The sequence below is a fragment of the Symphodus melops genome (genome assembly GCF_947650265.1).
Source record: "Symphodus melops genome assembly, chromosome: 6".
Lineage (NCBI taxonomy): Eukaryota > Metazoa > Chordata > Actinopteri > Labriformes > Labridae > Symphodus > Symphodus melops.
The window spans coordinates 10,680,368-10,701,466 of record NC_136696.1 but is presented as its reverse complement, the minus strand read 5'-3'; the positions used below and the strand labels follow the sequence as shown (position 1 = coordinate 10,701,466).

The 21,099-nt window shown below is 40.2% G+C and overlaps 1 protein-coding gene across 1 annotated transcript in view; it reads left to right on the top strand.

Annotated features, from left to right (window-relative positions):
- Positions 1-20,029, top strand: part of spire2 (spire-type actin nucleation factor 2) — a 28,841-nt gene extending 8,812 nt beyond the window's left edge. The window contains exons 2-15 of the mRNA XM_079346695.1: positions 2,364-2,404; positions 3,130-3,516; positions 4,545-4,625; positions 4,754-4,918; positions 5,836-5,922; positions 6,599-6,716; positions 7,740-7,906; positions 9,085-9,307; positions 11,482-11,609; positions 12,300-12,437; positions 12,550-12,617; positions 14,789-14,816; positions 15,471-15,568; positions 18,489-20,029. Of these exons, the coding sequence (XP_079202821.1) occupies positions 2,364-2,404; positions 3,130-3,516; positions 4,545-4,625; positions 4,754-4,918; positions 5,836-5,922; positions 6,599-6,716; positions 7,740-7,906; positions 9,085-9,307; positions 11,482-11,609; positions 12,300-12,437; positions 12,550-12,617; positions 14,789-14,816; positions 15,471-15,568; positions 18,489-18,867 (2,108 nt within the window). The 3' untranslated portion in view covers positions 18,868-20,029. The remainder of the gene's footprint in view (positions 1-2,363; positions 2,405-3,129; positions 3,517-4,544; positions 4,626-4,753; positions 4,919-5,835; positions 5,923-6,598; positions 6,717-7,739; positions 7,907-9,084; positions 9,308-11,481; positions 11,610-12,299; positions 12,438-12,549; positions 12,618-14,788; positions 14,817-15,470; positions 15,569-18,488) is intronic.
- Positions 20,030-21,099: the final 1,070 nt, after the last annotated feature.

Genomic DNA, 21,099 nt, shown 5'->3' with positions numbered 1-21,099 from the left:
GGGCATCATAAAAGAGCATTTCTTTGCCCTCCTTCAGTGTCAGTGTCTGCCTTTGTAGCAGACTGAAGCAGCGTCTGTGTTCACATAGGGAGCACAGTGATGCTCACGTCCTGTCCTCAGCACTTTGTTGTTGACAGGAGAGGATGCTGTGGCAGGCTGACTCCCTCATAGCCACACCTCCACTCCCCCCTTTTTTATCTTTTTTTTCTGCTGATCTTTCCCTCTTTCATCTTTCTCTCTCTGGTTGTTCCCACAAGCTCTCTCTCTCTCTCTCTCTCTCTCTCTCTCTCTCTCTCTCTCTCTCTCTCTCTCTCTCTCTCTCTCTCTCTCTCTCTCTGTCTTTGTCTGCGTCTCTTGTCCGTCTGCTCTCGTATTTCTCTGCAGTGAGAGCTGCTGACCGAGGACTTTCAGGCCTCTCGGGTGTCATTACTGACATCTGAGCTGGGAGAGCGAGCTTTTTTTTTTTTTTTTTTTTTTTTTTTTTTAACTCTCTCACAACACACACATGAACACACACTCACATTGAAAAAAACAATAATGCATGTCAAGCTATAACTGCTGGACATATTGGAAAAACACATAAGATTGTATATAAAGGAGATTGTAAGCAGACTTACTTTGTTTTTATTGTTGCCATAAAGTTCAGAACATCATTGAAGAAAACTCAATATGTGCCTCTAACAGACAGATCGCTGACGAATCACCCAGCTTGTTTAAAGCTGCCTCTGGCAACAGTTCTACTCTGTATTTATCTCCAAACACATAAGGCGATGAATCAAATTTAATATGAATCATGAATCTCTATTCCTGACGTACTGCAGAGGGAGCCATCTGTTTGTTAAAAGTTTAGGAGAAAATCCTAAAAAATCAGAGAAGCACAAACAACTCAAGATTTGAGTTCCCTGTAAAGCAACCCTGTAAGAAACCCGTGTTATCAGAGATCTTACAAGGCTGGAAGTGCTGCAGACTATTCTGACATGTTCAGACACAAAAAATTGAAGTCAAATCTTCCAATTCATATTGTCATGACCGGATCCAAACCAGGGACAAACAATGGGAGACAAGAAGCTGCTCTCAGAACTATGAATCAATGTAACAAACATTAGATGTGGAAGTCAGTTAATCAGTTGTGTAAGGGTGTATGTGAGAGTGATAAAATTATGAGTGCTATGAATAAATGAATGAAATTTATTTTTGAAAATGAGCATCAGTAATCAAGGATATTTCACAATTTTTTTACAGAAGATAAGGAAATTAAAGGTCGCTGCATGTTCAAAATAGGAGAAGAAGCTAACTTATGTTTACCTTTCCCTTTTTTACAAATCTAATTTTGACATGGCTACTGTTTACTCTGTCATGGTCCCATCATTTCTCCAAAATGAGAAAAGCTTCATCATTGGAGGTGATCAGTTTAGTAAATTAAAAAAATATATATAAAAAACTAAACAAAAGGACAGAAAGCAGACTTTATGGCTAATCAAATCAACCTGGAAATGAGAAATTTTCCCCTTACCACCTCAATTGATATACTTTTCTAATGTCAACATTTTAAACTTTCTTTTAAATTGCACAATGTGTTGACTTGTTGAATTGTTTTTGAGTGCGGTGCGTAGCTTAGATTGTGAGAGATTTCCTCTCCCTTTTAAATGATACCTACTGTCTCTTTCTTTGAACCATTGTTGTGTATTATTTGGGAGTAATTTGTTTATAGCTTTGTACATAATGTGTGTGGTCTTAAACTCCACTATATCCATACATTTTAATGTTTGTAATTTTTGAAATACCGGTAAATCATTTGTGTGTGCATTATAGTCAACATTGCTAACTATTCTCATTGCCCCTTTCTGAAAGGTGCATATTGTCTTTAGGGTGGATTTGTAGGTATTACCCCACACCTCAGCACAATAGGACAAATAAGGAAGAAAAGCGAGGAGTATAGAATGTACATGTGTGTAAAGTCAGACAAAAGGCAGGAGGAGCATGGCTAAAATGGAGAGCAGCCTCTCTCTGTCTTTTCTTCTCCCTGTCTCCCTCCGATGAGGACGCCAGGCCTTCTCTTATGGATTGGGAACACCCAGCCAAGATGTTCTCATTTCATGATGACCTAGCCACACCTACTGGCATCTGACACACACAGACAGACAGCACAACCAGCAAACAAGCAAGCCGCAGGGTCGTCACAGTATAGTTACAATAATCTGTCAAATATTTCACAACTTCTTAGCAGCTGCACAAAACTTAAACAAAGAGTGAATTTATAACAAAATCAATGCCTCGCACTCTTCTCTATTAGACTGTTTGGTGTTTGATTTAAATGTCTTAATATGTCATTTTGAAGTCCCTTAATTTGTTTGTCTCTTCAGATGACACTGATGGATCTCCTTCAACTACAGCCGAGCGTCAGGTGAGAAAGAAAGGAGACTCAACCCTTTTGTTACTTGTCTATCATGTGTTAACTTACTGTTTATCTTGAGAAATAAATAGACAAACTATTGTCAAATAAAGGAAGTACTTACTGCTGCACATGTATACAGTACAATCATAACATAATACAAATGACTATGGGCCCACATCAGTTCAATATCTTGAGTTCACTCTCACCAGATCTGCCCACTTGAGTGTTTAATGTGTTTAATGCTCTGTCTGACTAGATGTTTTTTTTCTAAGTAAATGACAACCTTTTGCCTGGTTGTGTGATTGCTGTTAATATTGGCACATGATCTGAGTTTGAGTTTCTCATTTTGTAGAGCCCAACTGATATACTTAAAGGCCGATGTGGGTTTAAACACAGATGTATTCATGACAAACAGAACCTATACTGTAGTAAATAATGACACAGCTCCACACCAGAGCTCATGACGAGGTATAACAATATTACAAGTTCCTTTTAAAAATGTTCATTCAAGATCAAAAAACCCTGTTATGTTTGAGGGCTAACATTTCCCAGTAAATTTTTGAAAAATTAAAGGTATTTTGTGTCTGCAGAATGCAGATGACAGTTAACCATCATTTTTTACAGTAGAAACAGGAGACTTGATTGTCTTTGGAATGAGGTTGTCATGCATAGCCCTTAGTAAGTAAGAAAACAATTCGATCCTTTTGGGTTATTGTGGTTCATCCTCCCTCTAGGTGGTGCAGTCCCTGGGCGTGGCCATCTACCAAGCTCTGGACTGGGGGCTGGACGACAGCGAAGAGCGGGAGCTCAGCCCACAGCTAGAGCGCCTCATCGAACGCATGGCAGGCGGGGATCAGGCCGAAAAGGGTGACAACACCATCGGGAACAGTACAACAGATGAAGGCTACAGCGGCCAAGAAGAGGAGGAAGAGGAGGAGGAGGATGAGCAAGAGGGAGCAAGAAGGCCAGTGTTTACGTTCCGCAAGGTGATGACACTATGTGCGTCTCGGCTGGCAAACCCCAGCTTGGCCCCGGAGCACTACCAAGCCGTGTGCAGGGCTCTGTTTTTGGAGACTCTTGAGCTGCAGACTTTCCTTTTTAGGATCAGAGATGCTAAGGAGGTACGTTTAATTATATTGTCTGTTTTTTTTTTCTTTTAAAACCTGCTGATAATAATATGTGTTTTAAGACCAAACAGTTCTGGGGACTTTTTGAAGAGGAACTACTAACCAGAGAGTTCCCTGAGAACTGTACACCACTCCGCCGATGGTTCCTACCTTGAAGCAGGAGCTAAAAAAGGTTCCTCTAAACAGGGTTCTAAGAATTAAAATAGTTGTTTTTCCAATGTGGAATCAATAAACAGGGGGAGAGTTTTAATAGTTCCTAGAACGATGAAAAAGTTCCTGCAGTCTAAAAACCTGCTAATGCAGCTTTGAACCTGAAAAAAATATATAAAAGGAGTTATGACCTGCTTTTATCTTTTTCAGTACACTTCTGCCTCCTGAGGCCTGCACCTCAATGACTGCATGCACCTGAAATACTAATACTGTCCTGCATTAATATTCCTGTTTACATGCTGTACAGCAGAGACGGATAAAAAAAATCAATGCAACCTCCTCCACAGTTTCTTTCTGGATGTCAACCTCCTAAATGTCAGATTCTCTTGTGTCCTTAGACAACTGTAGAAACTTAACTCAGAAAGCGACCTATTAACATGCGTGCATGGAGAAAAGCAATGCTTTAATTTAACATAGCTGGACTTCACAAGATCTGACACAAAACAATTCAATTAAATGTCTTATTTTCATTAAATGCAACAATTCCACTATCGAGAATAAGTTTATAATTTGAAAATCGCGTTAAACTCTTTAAAGTCAGCATAACATTTTGGAAAAAAGCTAGCGAAGTCCAGATTATATAGCAACGATGCATAGCAGAGGATAGCCCTGTATACGTATTTAACACTGGTAAGTCAGTTAAAACAACATAATGATCCAATTAATTAGTCTAATTCTTTTATAGCTGTCACTGCCTTTATTGTACTCAAGTCTCAACAGAATGTCAAACACTTGAAAAGTCTACCAATGTGCTGTTTAATTACATAGATAAAACAATGTGCTCAGTTTGTGTGCTGCTTTTTGTTGCACAGATGCTGAAGAAAATCACAACAAAGGAAGTTTTGGTGGATGGACCGACAGCTGAGCTGGACGCACTGAAACACCGGGACTGGGTGAGATGAAGAGAGTGAGGGCACAGTGTGACAGGAAGAACAATACAGCTATGTGTGTGACAGAAGAAGGAAGGGTTGTGATGTTGGCTCATGCAGATGCGTGTGCGTGTTGTTGTTGTCCATGCCAGGGCCGGCTGTGGGTTCAGCTGATGAAGGAGCTCCGGCAGGGAGTGAAGCTGAAGAAGGTGCAGGAGCAGCCGTTCAACTCACTGCCCACAGAGTTCAGCCTCACTCCCTTTGAGATGCTCATGCAGGACATACGAGCTCGCAAGTTCCAGCTCCGCAAAGTTATGGTGAGCCACGAGTGACTGATTTAAACACCAATATCAGTATTACAAGTCCATGCCCATGTTAATAAGGAGCTAACAATGTCAGCTTGTGAAAATCAAAACACACACATTTTTCTGTCTTCTAAAAAGTTCGAAGACAGAAAAATAAAACATCTGAACAGGTTTATGCTGGGAACATGTACTAGATAAAACATAAGATGGTACAAGAAAAATACAATATGGAAGACATAACAATAAAACTGTCTTTCTATATTTGTTATTTATCAATAGATTGTTATGGAAGACTTGTAAAAAAAGCATGAATGTGGATTTGTCTACTGAGGCTTCAGTTGGTCATGTAAAGACATTGAAGCCGCCTTGTTTTAGACATAATGCGCCACATATAGTCCAGGATTTTTTACAGCAGAAATATCCTGTTGCATGTGGCACCACAAGCCAGATACATAATTCAGCATCTATTAATTAAAATGAACCCTATTAATGAAGGCTTCTCTCAGCCTTCTGTTGTTCTGGCAGTGGTCGATTAGAAACTGAACACATCTCTCATACCCAGAGCTAGACTTGTAAATAGCTAAACAGTTTAGCTTCTTACAAGTCGGTGCCTAAAGGTTTCTGCTTTACAATACAAGAGAATGAATAAACGGGATATCAAAGCTGGAATATGCTTCAGTTATTCAACAAAATCTACACTAGTTAACAATATTTCAGTATGACGCTATGATATTATATCATTAGCATGTTTGATAAAGTGTTCCCAAAGACTCTAGCCTGACACAACTTTTATATACTGTATCTTTCTTGCTGTAGTAAATCCAAGATGGGCTAACTCTTGTCTAAAATGTTTCAACAGTTCTCAGTGGCTGTTCCTAACTCTATAGTACAGACTCAATGCTTGTGTTGTATTTTTTGTCGTAACGCAGGTAGACGGTGACATTCCTACCAGAGTGAAGAGAAATGCTCATGAAATGATCCTGGATTTTATTAGATCACGACCTCCACTTAAACCAGTAAGTGTCCATTTAAACCAGTTGGTGGGGTGAAGTAACATACTTTACTGTGCGTATGTTCACGACAGCAGTGAGCTATATGGACAAACAGGTGTGACAGTTATTTGATTTAGAAGATCACTGGTGTGATTTGTGAGTTTTATACAGAAGGAGAAGACTGTAAACAAAAGGCTTAGAAACAAACATCCATTAAAACCAAACAGTGTGTTGTTTGTAAATGTAAATAATTTAAGTTGATCAAAATGTACCTACCTCGAGTCAGTCGTTCCCTGACTGAACTTCATTATAACATATCATAGAGCATTAGCATAGATAGCTGTGAGCGTGCTAACTAATAGCAGTTCGATGTACTTTTTTGATATGTGGATGAATATGTTATGTTTGCACACTATAGTTTTCATTTAAGCCTGTTTGACTCAGATATTGTTTATTGTAATGATTGGTCCTGTGTGTGCACTCTGATTGGCTGAGCGAACCTGAAAAAAGCTATAGGCGGAAGCTGATGTTCTCAGTTTACAATAAAGTCATTTCAGTAAGCTACGGATTATTGATTAATTTGTCATAACTGGGTGCAAATGAGAATCCCAGCCTAAAAACACTGGATTTAGAAATGGGAATTCAACAATGAACATAGTTTTCTGAAATATGGATGCGTTTTTATTATTCTCCTCATTAGGTCTCAGAGCGCAGCCTCCCTCCTCCTCCCCCACAGAAGCAGTCCCTGCATGACCTGGTCCTGGCTGGAATAAAACGGGAAAGAAAACTCCGTCCTGTGGACCCCTGTGGATCCAGATGTGAGTGGACACTGTTTCTCATGATAATTCTTTAGAGACCCATCACTGAATGAGACGTCTGTCAGTCTCTTGATCAATCTGAAAGTACTTTAATGGATGGAGTGTATATGTGCTTTGCCCCAGGCTACGTGTCACTTAGTATGTGAGTTATGGGGATGCACCGTTTTTCAGTAAAGTGTAGATTCATTGGCTGGCCCTCTGCAAAATGAGTAGGTACAAACATTCGTTCCATATTGTAGCTTCAGATGCTATAAGTACACAAGCTTCTTTCAGAGCTACAGTTATTGTGTGCATCCCTTACTCACAGTGGATAGCTTTCTATTTAGGGCCAACTGTGGTCAAAGAACAGCTTTGATATAGAGAAGAATGGTTGTACTGAAGGTGAACGAACCCCGTTTCATAATACCTACAGGGCTGGTGCTGTAGGCTCTACACTCTGTACAGGAGCCTGTGAGGGTCAAACTGCACTCATTACATACTACAGTTTCCAACTAAGACTGTGATAAGAGTATTGTTCATTGTTGTATTGCTTTACATAAATATTGACCAGACAAGCTATTTTAGGGTCAAGGTCGATGAGCGTCAGGATGCGTGCAGTGAGGTGCCAAAACACGCTGAGCAAACACAACACGAGTGGACAGCTTTGTTTTGAAGTTGTGTAGCATGTGAGGACTATACTATTCTTCTAATGTTAAATGGACTGACTACTCAGTCTTTGTTTTTATGGGCAGAATACCTCCAAATATAAATGAGAAAGCCTGTTTGTTTTTTTTTTTGGTTTTTTTGGAAGAGCATCTCAGGCCATACAGCTAAACAGTCTCCCATGATGATCCTAGTACGAGTCAGAACAACGTTTCATGCAGTGGTAAGGCTGAGAGGAAACGGTAGTCAAAGTGTGTTTGCTTCAATGCAATTATTTTGAACAGAGGTGTGGCTTTATCTCGTTGATGGTTCAGTGCTTCACATGGTACATCATGGAATCACTAGTTTTTCTGTTCTTGTGTTTGGTTTCTCCTCCCTCAGCGTTTGGCTCCCTGCCCTGCCTGGCTCAAACTTGTTCTTGTGATGTCAAATCCACCTCATGCATCGACCTGTCTGTGTCTGAACTTGGTTCCCGCCAGCCATCCCGCCCTCGCATACTGCTCAAGGCTCCCACTCTGGCTGAGATGGAAGAGATGAACATATCTGAGGTTAGGCTCGACGCTGAGATATTAATCGAGGAATCATTGGACTCATTGTACCCGTCACACAGGGCTGATCCTTCGCAGCAGCAGAGACTCAGTGCTCTGGTTTAAGAGGTTTGAGATTTGAAAACAAAATGTGACATTTCTGTCCTTATGCTTTATAATAAGGGCACCAAATCACCTGTCAGAACTAACTCCTGCTCAGACCTGGGGGACAACATATTTAAAGGGATACTTCACCCATTTGTCGTGAATCCAGCCCTCATTTTGCCCTGAGACGAGAAAAATGTTTTTCTTTGCCTGGAAGTTTTCTTCATGTGATGCAATATGACGCTTTTTGCATCACATGAAGAAAACTTTCAAGCAAAGAAAAACACATTTTTCTCATCTCAGGGCAAAATGAGGGCTGGATTCACGACCATTCAACACTACTATCATGTTTCTAATGATACACAGCTTCATGTAAATGGGTGAAGTATCCCTTTAAAAAAATTTCCAGAGCCTTCTGGGGTCTTTCCAACTTGATTTCAATATCTTGTTCTCATTTTGAGCATAGTGAGTGAAAACATGGTTATAAAGGTGCAGCAGGGGACTAGCTGGTGTTCTCTACTTCATTCTCCACTACCTTTTGATTACCTTTAAATAAATGTATTTTTCTGTGAGCCTTATAAAACAGCTGTTTGTGTCTCCACTATGGTCACTGCACGTGAGCAGGTGCAATACTAATGCTGAAATAATTTATTGCAGTTATACAGTACAGGGATGGTATATACCTTCAGGGACTTTCATGTTTTTAATGATCGTCTTTTTAAGATTTACTTCATTAAAATAGAAACTGGTCGGCTTTACCTTTAAACAAGGTGCTTCTTTACTGTGGTATCATTATAGGCCATTACAAATATTGTAAATGAATACCTTAAAGGTGTTCAGTAAGACGAAAGGTGTCCTTTAAAAGTAGTTTGTTATGACTGTATTTGTTTTGGAGGTTGTGATATGTTTTGAAGCTACGGAGGCCGAAAACACTTACCATAGACATCCATTCAGAGCCTGACATTACATTACAGCTTCCTTTGCCTTCTTGGAGAAGGAGTTGTTTAAGACAAACAAGCTCAATATGACAATATACACACATTGAATTCTTCTTTATGTTAACTTCCCGCTCCCCTCCTTCCTCCACCTTGTAGGAGGAGGAGTCTCCAGACAACAGTGACCTGAGGAGGGCTGAGAGCTCGCCCACACCTCTAAAAAGAGATCGCTCCTTCTCAGAGCACGACCTGGCCCTGCTCCGTGGTGAGATGCTTCCCTCGCTCTCTGAGTCGGTCCAGTCGGGTGGTGGGGTTGTGCTGAGGGGCGAAAGGCCTCGGTCCAGGACTCTGACTGGAGCTGGGCCGCCTCCTTATTACAGAGGTCAGTTTGTGCCTGATGATTGTACAATTGATTCTCCACTTAATGAAGCCGCTTCATGTTCTTCACTCTTTCATTGATCACGTGAATATGTCAAATTACACACAGCAAAAGTATGAAGGCAACAATCCGTCATCATAGTATCAGAATCTGTGGCTTTTGCCACCTTCTTGAATCTCTGTTTTTTTCTGTCACGTCTTGCCTCCTGAGAAACCGTATGTGTAATGCATGTGTGGAGGAACTATAGAGTGTTATTGTTCCACACATTGATGCTGCTGCTTGATACTTTCTAAAAAAAAAACAACTACTGAGACTACAATTTCATCAAAATTAATTTGACTGAGTGAGTTTGTAGTGGTTGTTTAAAAGTACCATGTTGTCATAGCAACACCAAGGGCTCACTTTTGCTTATGTTTTTGTAGGATGCGGCAGGAAAGCTGTGTGCATATCATCTGCATTTGATTTTATAATGACATGGTCTCGATCAATGGATACTGCTCACATGTTACATACAAACACGTGAAGCTCATCTTGCAATGAGAGAGTTAGCTGTCGGTACAACAGGAACGCCCTCTGTCTCCTGTGTAAAACTTAATCACCTTGGACACCAAAACTGACTAAACGTTTTCAAGAACAAAAGCATTTTGTGTTCTGTATGATTGATCTAAATGTAATTCTTTATGGATCTTTTGATTGTTATAGTTTCCATTATAGTCGAGGTTGAATCCTAAGATGGTCTTTATTGACTGCTTTTGGACCGCTGATCTTAATAGATGTTCATATTTGGCTGAAATGAACATTCATTGGGGTCAGAAAGCTTGCAGATGCTCGTTTATCTTCTGTGGCTGATGATTTACACTGCTCGCAGTGTTAACTGTCCTCCCACAGAGGGAGACAGAGTGCCAGTTTAATTACTTTCTGCAGTCTCCACAAGCAATATTTTTGTCCTGATATCCGGATTAGTGAGCTGAAGAGAGACATTCTTACATAATGAAAGATCATACTTGTGGTCCAAGAAACATTCTTAAAATAAGCATATTAAGCAGGTAGCAATGAGCTTTTAGTTCTATGCTTTTCTCTGTGGTTTAATTGAAGGGAAAGAATTAGGGAATAATAATGTAACACATACTGTAATCTTCTGTACCACTTTTACCGAAGGTGTTTTGATTCTGTTTGAAGAGAATATTTTTTCAGTCTTTAAGTTCCACCTTCAAGGCAATGAACGATTGTTGGTAAGACTTTGTCCCCACTGATTCAGTCTCAACCCTCAGGTATATCTCAGCACTAACCTCATTAAATTACTGTTAACGTGCTGAAATAAGAGTCCACTGTGATCAAATCCTAACAACCTTGCTGACAGGGACTTGGCAGGAGCTTTATCTGCCATCAAGCTTTGGAGAGTGTTGTGATGGATTCTAATCAAATACAAAGATGTGCTGATAAAGTGTAACCCAGTAAAGCTAATGGGTTAGCCACAGCGACGAGGTAAATTGTCTGATGAAAACGATTCTTGTTTTAGCAGCCCAGCCATCCACATCCAGAGATACTTGTTTGAAAAAAATATGCTGCAAGCTGATCCACACAGCTGCACGCCACAAGCTTTAGACCAGGCACAGTCCTATCTTGATGGAGATTTATGTTGTAGTTCAGGACTTTGCCTACAGAGAGCTCCCTTGTCTTCATTGTGAGGGCGTAAGCCCGTAAAATGCCATCAACAGCTGATCCAAATTATATGTGCTGAGGATGTTTACCCACCTTACTCTCAGTCTGTTTACTTTCCATTAGAGCCACATTGACACCTTCCATTTGCAGGATGGAAGAGGCACCCAGTGTGTGTTCTCTTTTAACCTCCCCCCCATCATCCACTGTCAGAGCCTCTGCTGAGCTCCTCTTTTAGATCAACCTCACTGTGATCTAAGTTACAGATGGAGCAGCATGGGCTCAATCTCTCCACTGAAAACAGATGAATAATACATGGCAGTGTGAGGGTCGATTGACAGGCACTCTGAGATCTGAGACAGCTGAATGAAAGAGTCTGATATGTTATTAATGGACTTGTTGGACTGGGATTTGTGGATTTCTTTCCTATTCTGTCCTACTTCGATTGGATTTGTGTTTGGCGCTTCTGTCAAACTGTAAATTGTTCCTCCATTCCAACCGCTTCTCCTTCTCCCCAGCTTCCCTCCCAGTTTACGGCTGGGTGCCCCCCTCTCCGGCCCGTCTGTCTCTGAGTTCAGTCGATGAGACCACTGAACCGTCAGAAACGAGGTCAAGCTCCAGAGCTGAAGACAAGAAGCAGTGGATGGTGAGTTTGTCTTGGGGCTTAGCTCAATGTGAAATATCCGCCCTCCTGCTGATAATGCAGCAAAAACATTCTCCTCATGAAGTCAGTTTCATCAATGAAGGAGTCTTTAAGGATGAAGTTTTCCAAAACACGTAAAAGATTTTGCCGGTTATTTGCAGATATCAATTTCATTTGATACAAATCACTTTACTTTTTGCAGACACAAATAAGAAACACTTATTCTTTATATTAGAAAACATTTAAATAAGCAATTCTGTCTCTAAATTGAAATTATCCTTCTAAGGTTTACAAAGTGTGTCTTCTGGAGTTTTCATTCATATTTTTTATTATATTTTTAGATGTATGTCTATGTAGGCTCCCAATCATCCAGGTTATCCCCTAAATTTAATTTTGGATTTAAATTGCAGAATTGAATTTTCTTCTTTTTTTTTGCAGACTGTCTCTATGTTGCCTTAAAAATGGCTTTGAAAATAGCAGTCAACAATCCTTGTAACTTCTTAAGAGCTTGCAGTCACATCACTTCATCTTTGTCACAAGGACTTTTGAAAAACACAGGAAAACAAGTGTATCTATCCAAATATTCAACTCAAACAGAAACATTATGGCAATGAAACAATGAAATAAAAGATGCTAAATGGTCAGAGTCTACAGTAAACAATGAGAGGCCTGACTGACACTTTGGATGTTCAGGAGGAGTTCAGCCACCCTGTGGAGAGTCTTGCCTTAACGGTGGATGAGGTCATCAATGTGCGCCGAGTGTTGGTCAAAGCAGAGATGGAGAAGTTCCTTCAGAACAAAGAACTCTACAATAACCTAAAGAAGGGAAAGGTAATGTTGTGGATCTTCCGTGATTGTTGCTTTTCTGTGCTACAGTATGTTTACTGTAAATACATTTATTCACCAGGTTTGTGTGGGGTTTTTTTGTGTTTTTTTTCGTCAGGTTTGCTGCTGCTGCAGGGGGAAGTTCCCTCTCTTCTCATGGCCATCTACCTGCTTATTGTGTAAAAGGTATCACTGAATTTTGTTATTTAACCTATTTGAAAAGATGAAGTTTCTTCTTTAAGTAAATGCTTGCATTTTACCACCTATTTAATGATCTGTTGGATAGCCTGGCAGTTATGACGTAATAATCCCTTATAGAGAATAATCAGTGAAAGTGCTTTAGTTGGCTCCATTTGCCAGCAAAAATTATCTCTTTTGTAACTGTTCATCATGTTGACCCTATAATGTGAAAGAATGGAGCCCATGTGTCCCTTTAACTTTGTAGGTTCAGTGTCACTTTTACTGCTACTGTCTCCATAAAAACAGCAGCCAAAATCAGGTTTTATTGCACATTAATAATAATATATTTACACATACAGTACAAGGAATTTGACTTGGTGTAATGTTGCAAAACAGTTAACGTAAAAAAACAACAGAACATGACCTTAAATAATAAAATATAAAATGCAATTACCAATATATAAAATAGAATTTAAAATGTAAAATATAACAAATAATTAAAAAAACACAAAGGTGTACAGAAGGTGCAATGGAGTTCATGTAACAAAATACATTTAAAGTCTAGTGAGGGTTAATGTAACGCTTAAAAAACAGTTTCAGCCGTCACATTACTGTGACGCTCTCTGACTGTGGAGCTGATGAGAGTCAGGCTGGCCCTCCGTATCGTGTCCAAGCACGCTTCAACCCTGAAGTTCAGTTCGTTTGGACAGTGTGACCGCTCTGTTCCGTGCTCAGGCACTTCCTTGGACACAACGCTCACAGCCTTCATTCAGGAGAAATCCAGAGGTTTATGTCTGTATCTGACTAAACATGAGTCAAAATAAGCCACAGAGTAGCTGTCATGTTCTCCGTGTTGCTCTCCGATATGCGGGTGCGGACTCAACTGCACCTCTCTTTTATATTTTTGATTAAAATATGGCTGCATCTGATTTAAAGTGACTCAAAATAAGCCTCAGAGTCAGTAAAGTAGCTGTCATGTTCTCAATGTTGTTCTCCGATGTGCACGACATGTACATGTATTACAACCTTATGTCCAAGAGGTGCTCAGGCGCAGTTAGTCCTGACGCAGTGAGACTGTGGGCTTTGCTGGCCAGTAGGGGAATGGCACAGTGGGGGGGCAATCGTGCTTGAGTACAGCACGGTACGGCTGGCCAGTGTGACCGCACTCTCCGTGTTATGAGGGGAGGAGGGCAGGGACATTGTTCATGAAGCTGACAAAAGAGGGGAAGGAACTGTTGTTTTTGTGAGAGGTTTTTGGTCCTGATGGAGCGCAGCCTCTTACGAGAGGGGAGAGTCTCAAACAGCCCATGTGCAGGGTGAGAGGGGTCCATCATTGTCTTTCAAAGCGACAGTAGAAATCGTTCAGGTTGTTAGCCAGACGCAGGTCACTCACAGGTGGGGGGTTTTAGGCTTGTAGCTGGTGAGCTGTCTGAGACCCTTCCAGACTGAGCAAGCCTCTCTGTCAGAGAACTGTTGTTGTAGTTTCTCAGAGTAAAGACGCTTGGCTTCTCTCACCGCCCCGCTGAAGGTGTATTTAGCTTTTTTAAAACTCTCCCTGTCCCCACTTCTAAAAGCCACCTCCTTGTTTAGCTGTTCAGCTGGGAACCAGGGCTCGTCATCGTTGAAACTCATCGTAGTGCGCAATGTTATACAAAAGTCCTGGCAGAAGCCAATGTATGACGTCACAGCGTCTGTGTACTCATCCAGACTGTTTGTGGCAGAGCTGAAAACATCCTCGTCAGTACAATCTAAGCACGCCTTTAATTCTCCCACAGCTTCACTGGTCCACTTCTTTTATGTCCTCGCAACAGGCTTACAGAGCTTTAAAATCTGCTTGTATGAAGGGATCAAAACTGTGAAGTATAAACCCAGAAAGAAACATTTCCCTTGAAGCAAACTACTTTATGGCTTTATTTAAATTTTAGTAGTTTCTAGTCAAACTCACACACACTCCATCCTGATTATTTACCCCCCAAATGTATCTGTAATGCCCCATGCACGGAGGCTGTAGTCATCCAAGTGGGCGGCCCTTGTTCAAATACAATCTGTGGCTCCTTTCACGCATGTCATTCCCCACTCTCTCTGTCCCTGATTTTCAACTCTATCCAGTGTCCTGTCTCCACAATAAAGGCACAAAAAGCCCCAAAATAATACATCTACATTTATTTCTCTTACAGATCTGTTTGCAGCTCCTGCAGTGCAAAGGTAAATAAACAATATTTTGAGATAACCATAATTCATCCAAAACAATTCTGTTACGATTAAGTACCTTTAGTGCTTATCATTCTTTATGTTATGATTAAGTGTGTGTCATTGTTGCTTATTTTACTTTGTATTGCTTTGCAAAATGATACCAAGAATGTATTTTGATGTTGAAACCTCTATTAACATATTATTTTGTTTGGAAAGTTAACCAACCTGTGTGGCTGATATTCCTTTTAACATCCTCTTCTGTTGTTCTTTTGTTGGCTTTGATTTGTTGCCGCGGTCCCAGGCTGTGTTGGATGTTTGGGTCTGTGCTCTGTAGGTTTGATGTGTAGGCTGTCTGGATTTTGTGCATTTTTTGTGTGTGTATGATTTTCTAAATGATTTGTATTTTGTTGATGTTTGTTGGGGTTTCTTTTATACAGTACATTGACGTAACATTAGTTGTGTTTGTCTTTGTTGTGTGTGTCATTTAGAGGTCAAGGTTATGTGGTGTTTAAGTGTGTCCTGAGTGTTTTTGTGTTTGTATCTGTTTTAGATTTTATAAATACTGGTTTAAAGAATCCGTATCCCCTGTGTGTGCTTTAATAACACTTCCTCCTTTTTTTCTATCTTATTATTTTCCTCTTATGATGTCACTTCCCCTTTCTGCAGATGAAGATCCCTTCGAAGAAGATGGCCCATATTCCTGTGTACACTGTTGGCTTTCACAGCACTCCAAAGAGCCATGGGCACAAAAGCCAAGTCTATAAGTGAGTCTGAGTCCGTCATTAGAGCCATCTGAGGTCAGAAGAGGGCAACTTCACAGATGGCAAAAAGAAGTGTGAATGTTAAGATGTCCTCATGTTCTTAATGACTTAACGCCACGGTCTTAATCACGAGTATCAAGTTTTCTGCAATTGAGCATGATGTTCAATTTGTAAATAATGGTCCCATTTGAAGTCAACTAGATGATAGGGTAGGGTATACTTAAGGTTATGGATACATGTGACCAAAAAGTCCTCATGATGCTAGCCTGTCAGCAAACTGTTTGAGTGCTGTGTCATGATTTACTGTACACTTGTATCCTTGTTGAGAGTCATAACAAAGTGGTCGACGCCTGTATCACATCTCAACATAATTCTGTTAGTTTAAAACAATCATCACTGTGATGTCTCCAAATTATACAAAACACTGCAGGCATCTGCTACCGGGGTAAAAAAACATGACAGAGTTCCACCCATTTTAGCCTCTCTTCATTTTCTGCTGTGGGGTTGGTTTTAAGATTTATTTTGTTTTTTTAAGGTTACTAATGTATTAGCCCCTTCCTATAGTGTGGATCTCTCTTACACTTTCTTAGTCCAGCAAGATCACGAAGGTCAGCTGTCTCCTACAGGTAGCTCGGGAGCTATCGGTTGCAGGTTTTCAATAGCTCGCCTATAGGTTGACCGACTGTTAAACAGAATGTAAATAAATCCGATGACAGTAAATGCAGCTCTTTCATCTATTCATATATTTGACGCATAAAAAACTGTAAAGCATTAATGTTTTCTTTGACATTGATGTGAATTTTCAGTAACATAGCTTACTATGTTGCACGAGAAGTGTAAAATATTCATGTTTTTTTCTTGGACTTTGATGTTAATTTTAAGATTATTGATAAGCATTATTTCACGCGTGCAAACAGTAGCTTTAAAGAAAAAAAAAATCAGCTGATGTTTCTATGTAAACAAATGCAAGCGATGTGACAAAAGTAGCTCTCAGATGAAGAAAGGTTGAAGAGCCCTGACTTAGGTCAACAAACCCACCAGCTCTTAATCCCAAGATCAAAACAGATGGGATCGAGACTATGTGGTGGCGGCTCATAAACTATCAATCAATCTTTATTTGTATAGTATCAATTCATAACAGGTGTGATCTCGAGACACTTTACAAAAGCAGGTAAAGGACCTTACTGTTTGTCTGTTAACATTAACGAAAGAGCAGGTAACAAGACCATACTCATCGTTATGTTTACATAAACTAGTTTTCCTATCCACATAAGATCTGCTTTGTCAATTGATATTTTGAAGTCACTGCTGAAGACGTATGTCTTTTCAATTGGCAGTCAATTAAACCATGACCTTGTTGCATTTTGTGCATCTTTGTTTGGGGACTCTCTTGGTCTTTTGTTGGGTTTTTATTTCAATTGTTTTGTTCCTCTTGGTTGTACAGCACTTTGCTCAACATGAGTCGTCAACTAAGGCGGCTGATGGAAAAAATGCCACGCTTGAGCTTTGAAAAATCATTTAACAAAACAATGAGTGATACCATTGTTTTCTACGTCCCATTCTTATTTAAAGTCTATGATTAGCTCGAGTTATTAACACAAAATAGGCTGATAGTAATGTCCTTATCATTATAAGCATTTGGTGATTAACCTAAAGAAGAGTTAAACCTTGAACTGATGATCACATCAGAAGAAAAATCAGGGGATGACCATAGTTTACACAATGAATCCCTAGATAGAGTTTGAATCTGTGTTCCAAACATAATGGCAACACATCCAATTGTTGTCCCAATATTTGTATTGCTTTTTTGTTTTAAAAAAAAAAATGTTAAAGGAAAAATAATGTCAATGAAGAATGTCATGGCAATCCATATTGCAGTTGTTGAGCTCGTCCAAGGATTTGAATTGTAATGTCCAAGGTCGAGGTGATGTTATCTTGACATTTAGATGGGCTCCTTGCTCGTGACACTAAGGCCCAGTTTCCTCACAGTTCTTTCAGCCAGTTGTGGCAGTTGTCCAAGCCAAGGACAACTGCTCACGCCAGGTTAAGAACACGGGTTAGATCTATTTAAGTCTGCCCGCCCCTCTCTCAAGCCACTGACTGCTAACCTTCTTCAACCTAAGAAGATACCGTTGTGTGCTTACTTCAACCAATCACAGATTGCCTACTCAAGCCAATCACCCACCCCCCTTTCCATTGTTATATAATCAGTTTTGTGCCTCCACTGAGGCCTCTAAGCAGCCATTATGTAATAATTACTTAACTGTCATTAATGTCCTCACTCCTCATACCCGTGAGAAGACAAATGAGAAAGGATTGTTGATAGGAGTTATCGTGCTAATGTAGTGTTTTGTACCTGTCAGTACCAGCAGCAATGTAGCAATGATGATAGATCTAGAAGGTTTCACTAAAGCCATCATTTAATCAGAGCTGATGACCTTAATCCTTTGGTTGTGGCTGTAATGACCTATCCAGTATGTTATTTTTTAAGCAAAAGCATTTATCTTGTTGTATTTAATTAAATAAAATGAAACATGCAAACAGGATATGATCACATTTTATACTTTGAACAGTCAATATTTCTGTTTAAAATGCCACCACAACAAAGATGTTGGATTTTTGTACGAACTGAAAACTTGATGGAAGACGTACAAGTCGCACTTGTCATCCTGTGAGAAGTTATTCAATTGTTAAAACTTTTTTGTTTTAACAGAAACAATTATGATCTTGCAATTATACTTTATATCCTCAGACTAAAACAAAATGGCTCATTAAAGCTCATTTCAAGAAATTATTTTAACATATAAATTAATCTTAGTCCGAAATAATACAAAATGAAATGCATCAAGAGATAGTTCAGCCTAATGCTACTTATCTGAATATATATATAAGTCACTTTCAACCCTCCCTGTTCCTTTTGCAGGTCTCTGCGCAGTTTAACCCGCCGCTCAGTGGAGGAGGAGTTCCCCCACCTATACGCACATGGCTGCACGCTGCGCGACATCTGCGCTGAGTGCACAAAATTCGTGGCTGATGTGATTTCCTCCAGCCGACGGAGCCTGGACATCCTCAACAACACTCCCAAGAGGGAGGCCAAAGCTGCTGCCGCTGCTCCTGCTCTTGCTGCTCCCCTGAGACCACAGCTGCAGCGACAGCCCAAGCTTGACACTTGTCCTCCTCCTCCTCCCCCTCAGTGTTACCCCCAGCTCACTCCCCAGCATCATCATCAACAGCTTCTTGTGTCATCATCGTGTCCTTCGCCTCAGCTCCACACCAAGACCATGAACAATGTGAACCAATGAACTGTCGGGCCGACGCGCACCCACACACACACACACACACACACACACACACACACACACACACACACACACACACACACACACACACACACACACACACACACACACACACACACACACACACACACACACACACACACACACACACACACACACACACACACACACACACACTCTTTAATAAATAGTTCTTCTGCACTACATTGTGCACACACATGCACAAGAAAGGTAGAATTCTTCAAGAGTTCTTGTCATTAGCTCAAGTTATTAACATCAGATTAATAAGAGAATGAATGAGAACATTTAATCCAATAAAGGTCATCCTTTAACGACTGCTTGGTTGGAGCATTAAATGCATTGTTAATGGTTGTGCTTTGATGTATAAAGCTTTTATGATATATAGAATACTTTTTAGTTAGAAAAAAATAAAATAAAAAAGCTAGGGATTCTAAACCACCACCGCCTCACCCATCATCTACTTTTCAACTTCATCACACACACACACACACAATGCACATGCACTGAACCCCACTGTCACTTGAACGTTTTGAGTGCTGTACTCACTGTTCAGCACCATGACTTTCCCTCCCTGCTGCTCACAGCTGCTGGAAGACAGCAGTCGGAGGTAGAGGGTGGATGAGAAAGCGCTAGTGAGTGGGGGACTTAACACTGTGAGAGAGAAGGTGGAGGGAGTGTTAGGTGGTGGTGGTAGTTTGACCAGAATTAAAGCTGTGCAACATAGAGTCAACATGTAACCCTTAGCATTTTAGCTCCCTCTTGTTGCCTTGTTCTGTTATGAATGTAATTTAGAGATACAGAAACCGAATTGTAAAGTTAGAAGCTTGTACACAACACAGGAACATTTATTTTTAATTATCCAAAAAGGGATTTGTAATGTGGCTGCTGCATAATGAAGCCTGTTTTGCATTTTAGAAATGCTTGTATAGTCCCAGGTACAGCTGGATGGGGTATGAAAGCGGCGACACTGTGAATGTAAAGGGGTGACGTTGCACCTTTAACTGCTGCAGCATGATGATGCTGGTTGGAAGTGAGCAGAAGAAACTCCCGCCTTTTACTCCACATAGACGCTTGCCATCTGCTCTGGATTTGTAAACAAAAAGTAAAACCCAACTGCAATAAATTCTAATGACAAACACAAACAGTACTGTCTTTGAGTTTTGCTGTTCACTCTGCATGCGGTGCTATGTGCAGCCTATGAGGTCAAACTGCTGCTGCACTTTATACATACAGTAGACGCAGAAATCATTTTGTAGATTGATTTATTTGTGCAAAAAATGTAAAACTACCAGCAACTAAATCTACAATTTACGGGTGACTTTAATGTTTTCTTTTAAACAAAGCAATGAACCAAAGTGTTAACCAATTGTACAATTATACGTCGAGAAGAGCTATTCCAACTAAAAGCCTGCAATGGCTGAGCTCTTTAGAAAAGTGAATGGCGATGAAATGCCCAATTAGTAAAAGGTTCACAGATGTGGCTCTGCCACGTCTCAGCTGGTGGTGAACGAAGACACAGGAAGACTAAGCCAGGCTGTAACCTCTCGTGGGCGATGTTCACCCCTGCGCTGCAGCTTTTTGTCACTGTTAAAATGTGTGTAGAAATTATTTTAATTACACAGTGTGCAGAAGAGAAATCCAGGAGAAGAAGGTGCAGATGTTCTTCTCAGCGGTAGTGATGCCTGAAGTATACTCTTTATTTTGCCCTCAATGATTATGTGTGTCCCATCCAGCAGAGAATGAACAGCCTCTGTTATAAACTATTACATGAAAGACTACACTAGTTTGTGTGCATTAGCCAATTAGAGACAGAGTCATCCTTCACCATCCTAAAAAAAAAAGCAGCAGCATACTGTTGAATATTGTCAATCAATGGTGTAAATCAGAGGAGATTTAGAAGAGGGTATACTCTCTGACATCTCTCCGCTATAGTGCATGTCCATAGGATCCTGTTTGTGCATGTGTATATTTCAATTTGTGAGTGTTGCATGTTCATCAGAGTGTAAACACCGAATTTCAATTCAATCTTAATCTATGGAGACTCTATGGTTTTCAAATCAATGTGATTAAAATCGTAGCACTGTTAATGGATTTAAAATACAATTAAAATTCATATAATTGACATAATAACAGACAATCGGTAAACACTTTGTTAGTCAAAGAGAGGAAGTGTCTTGTGTATGTACTTTGGTAAGGTTTTCTAAAATGTTAAAG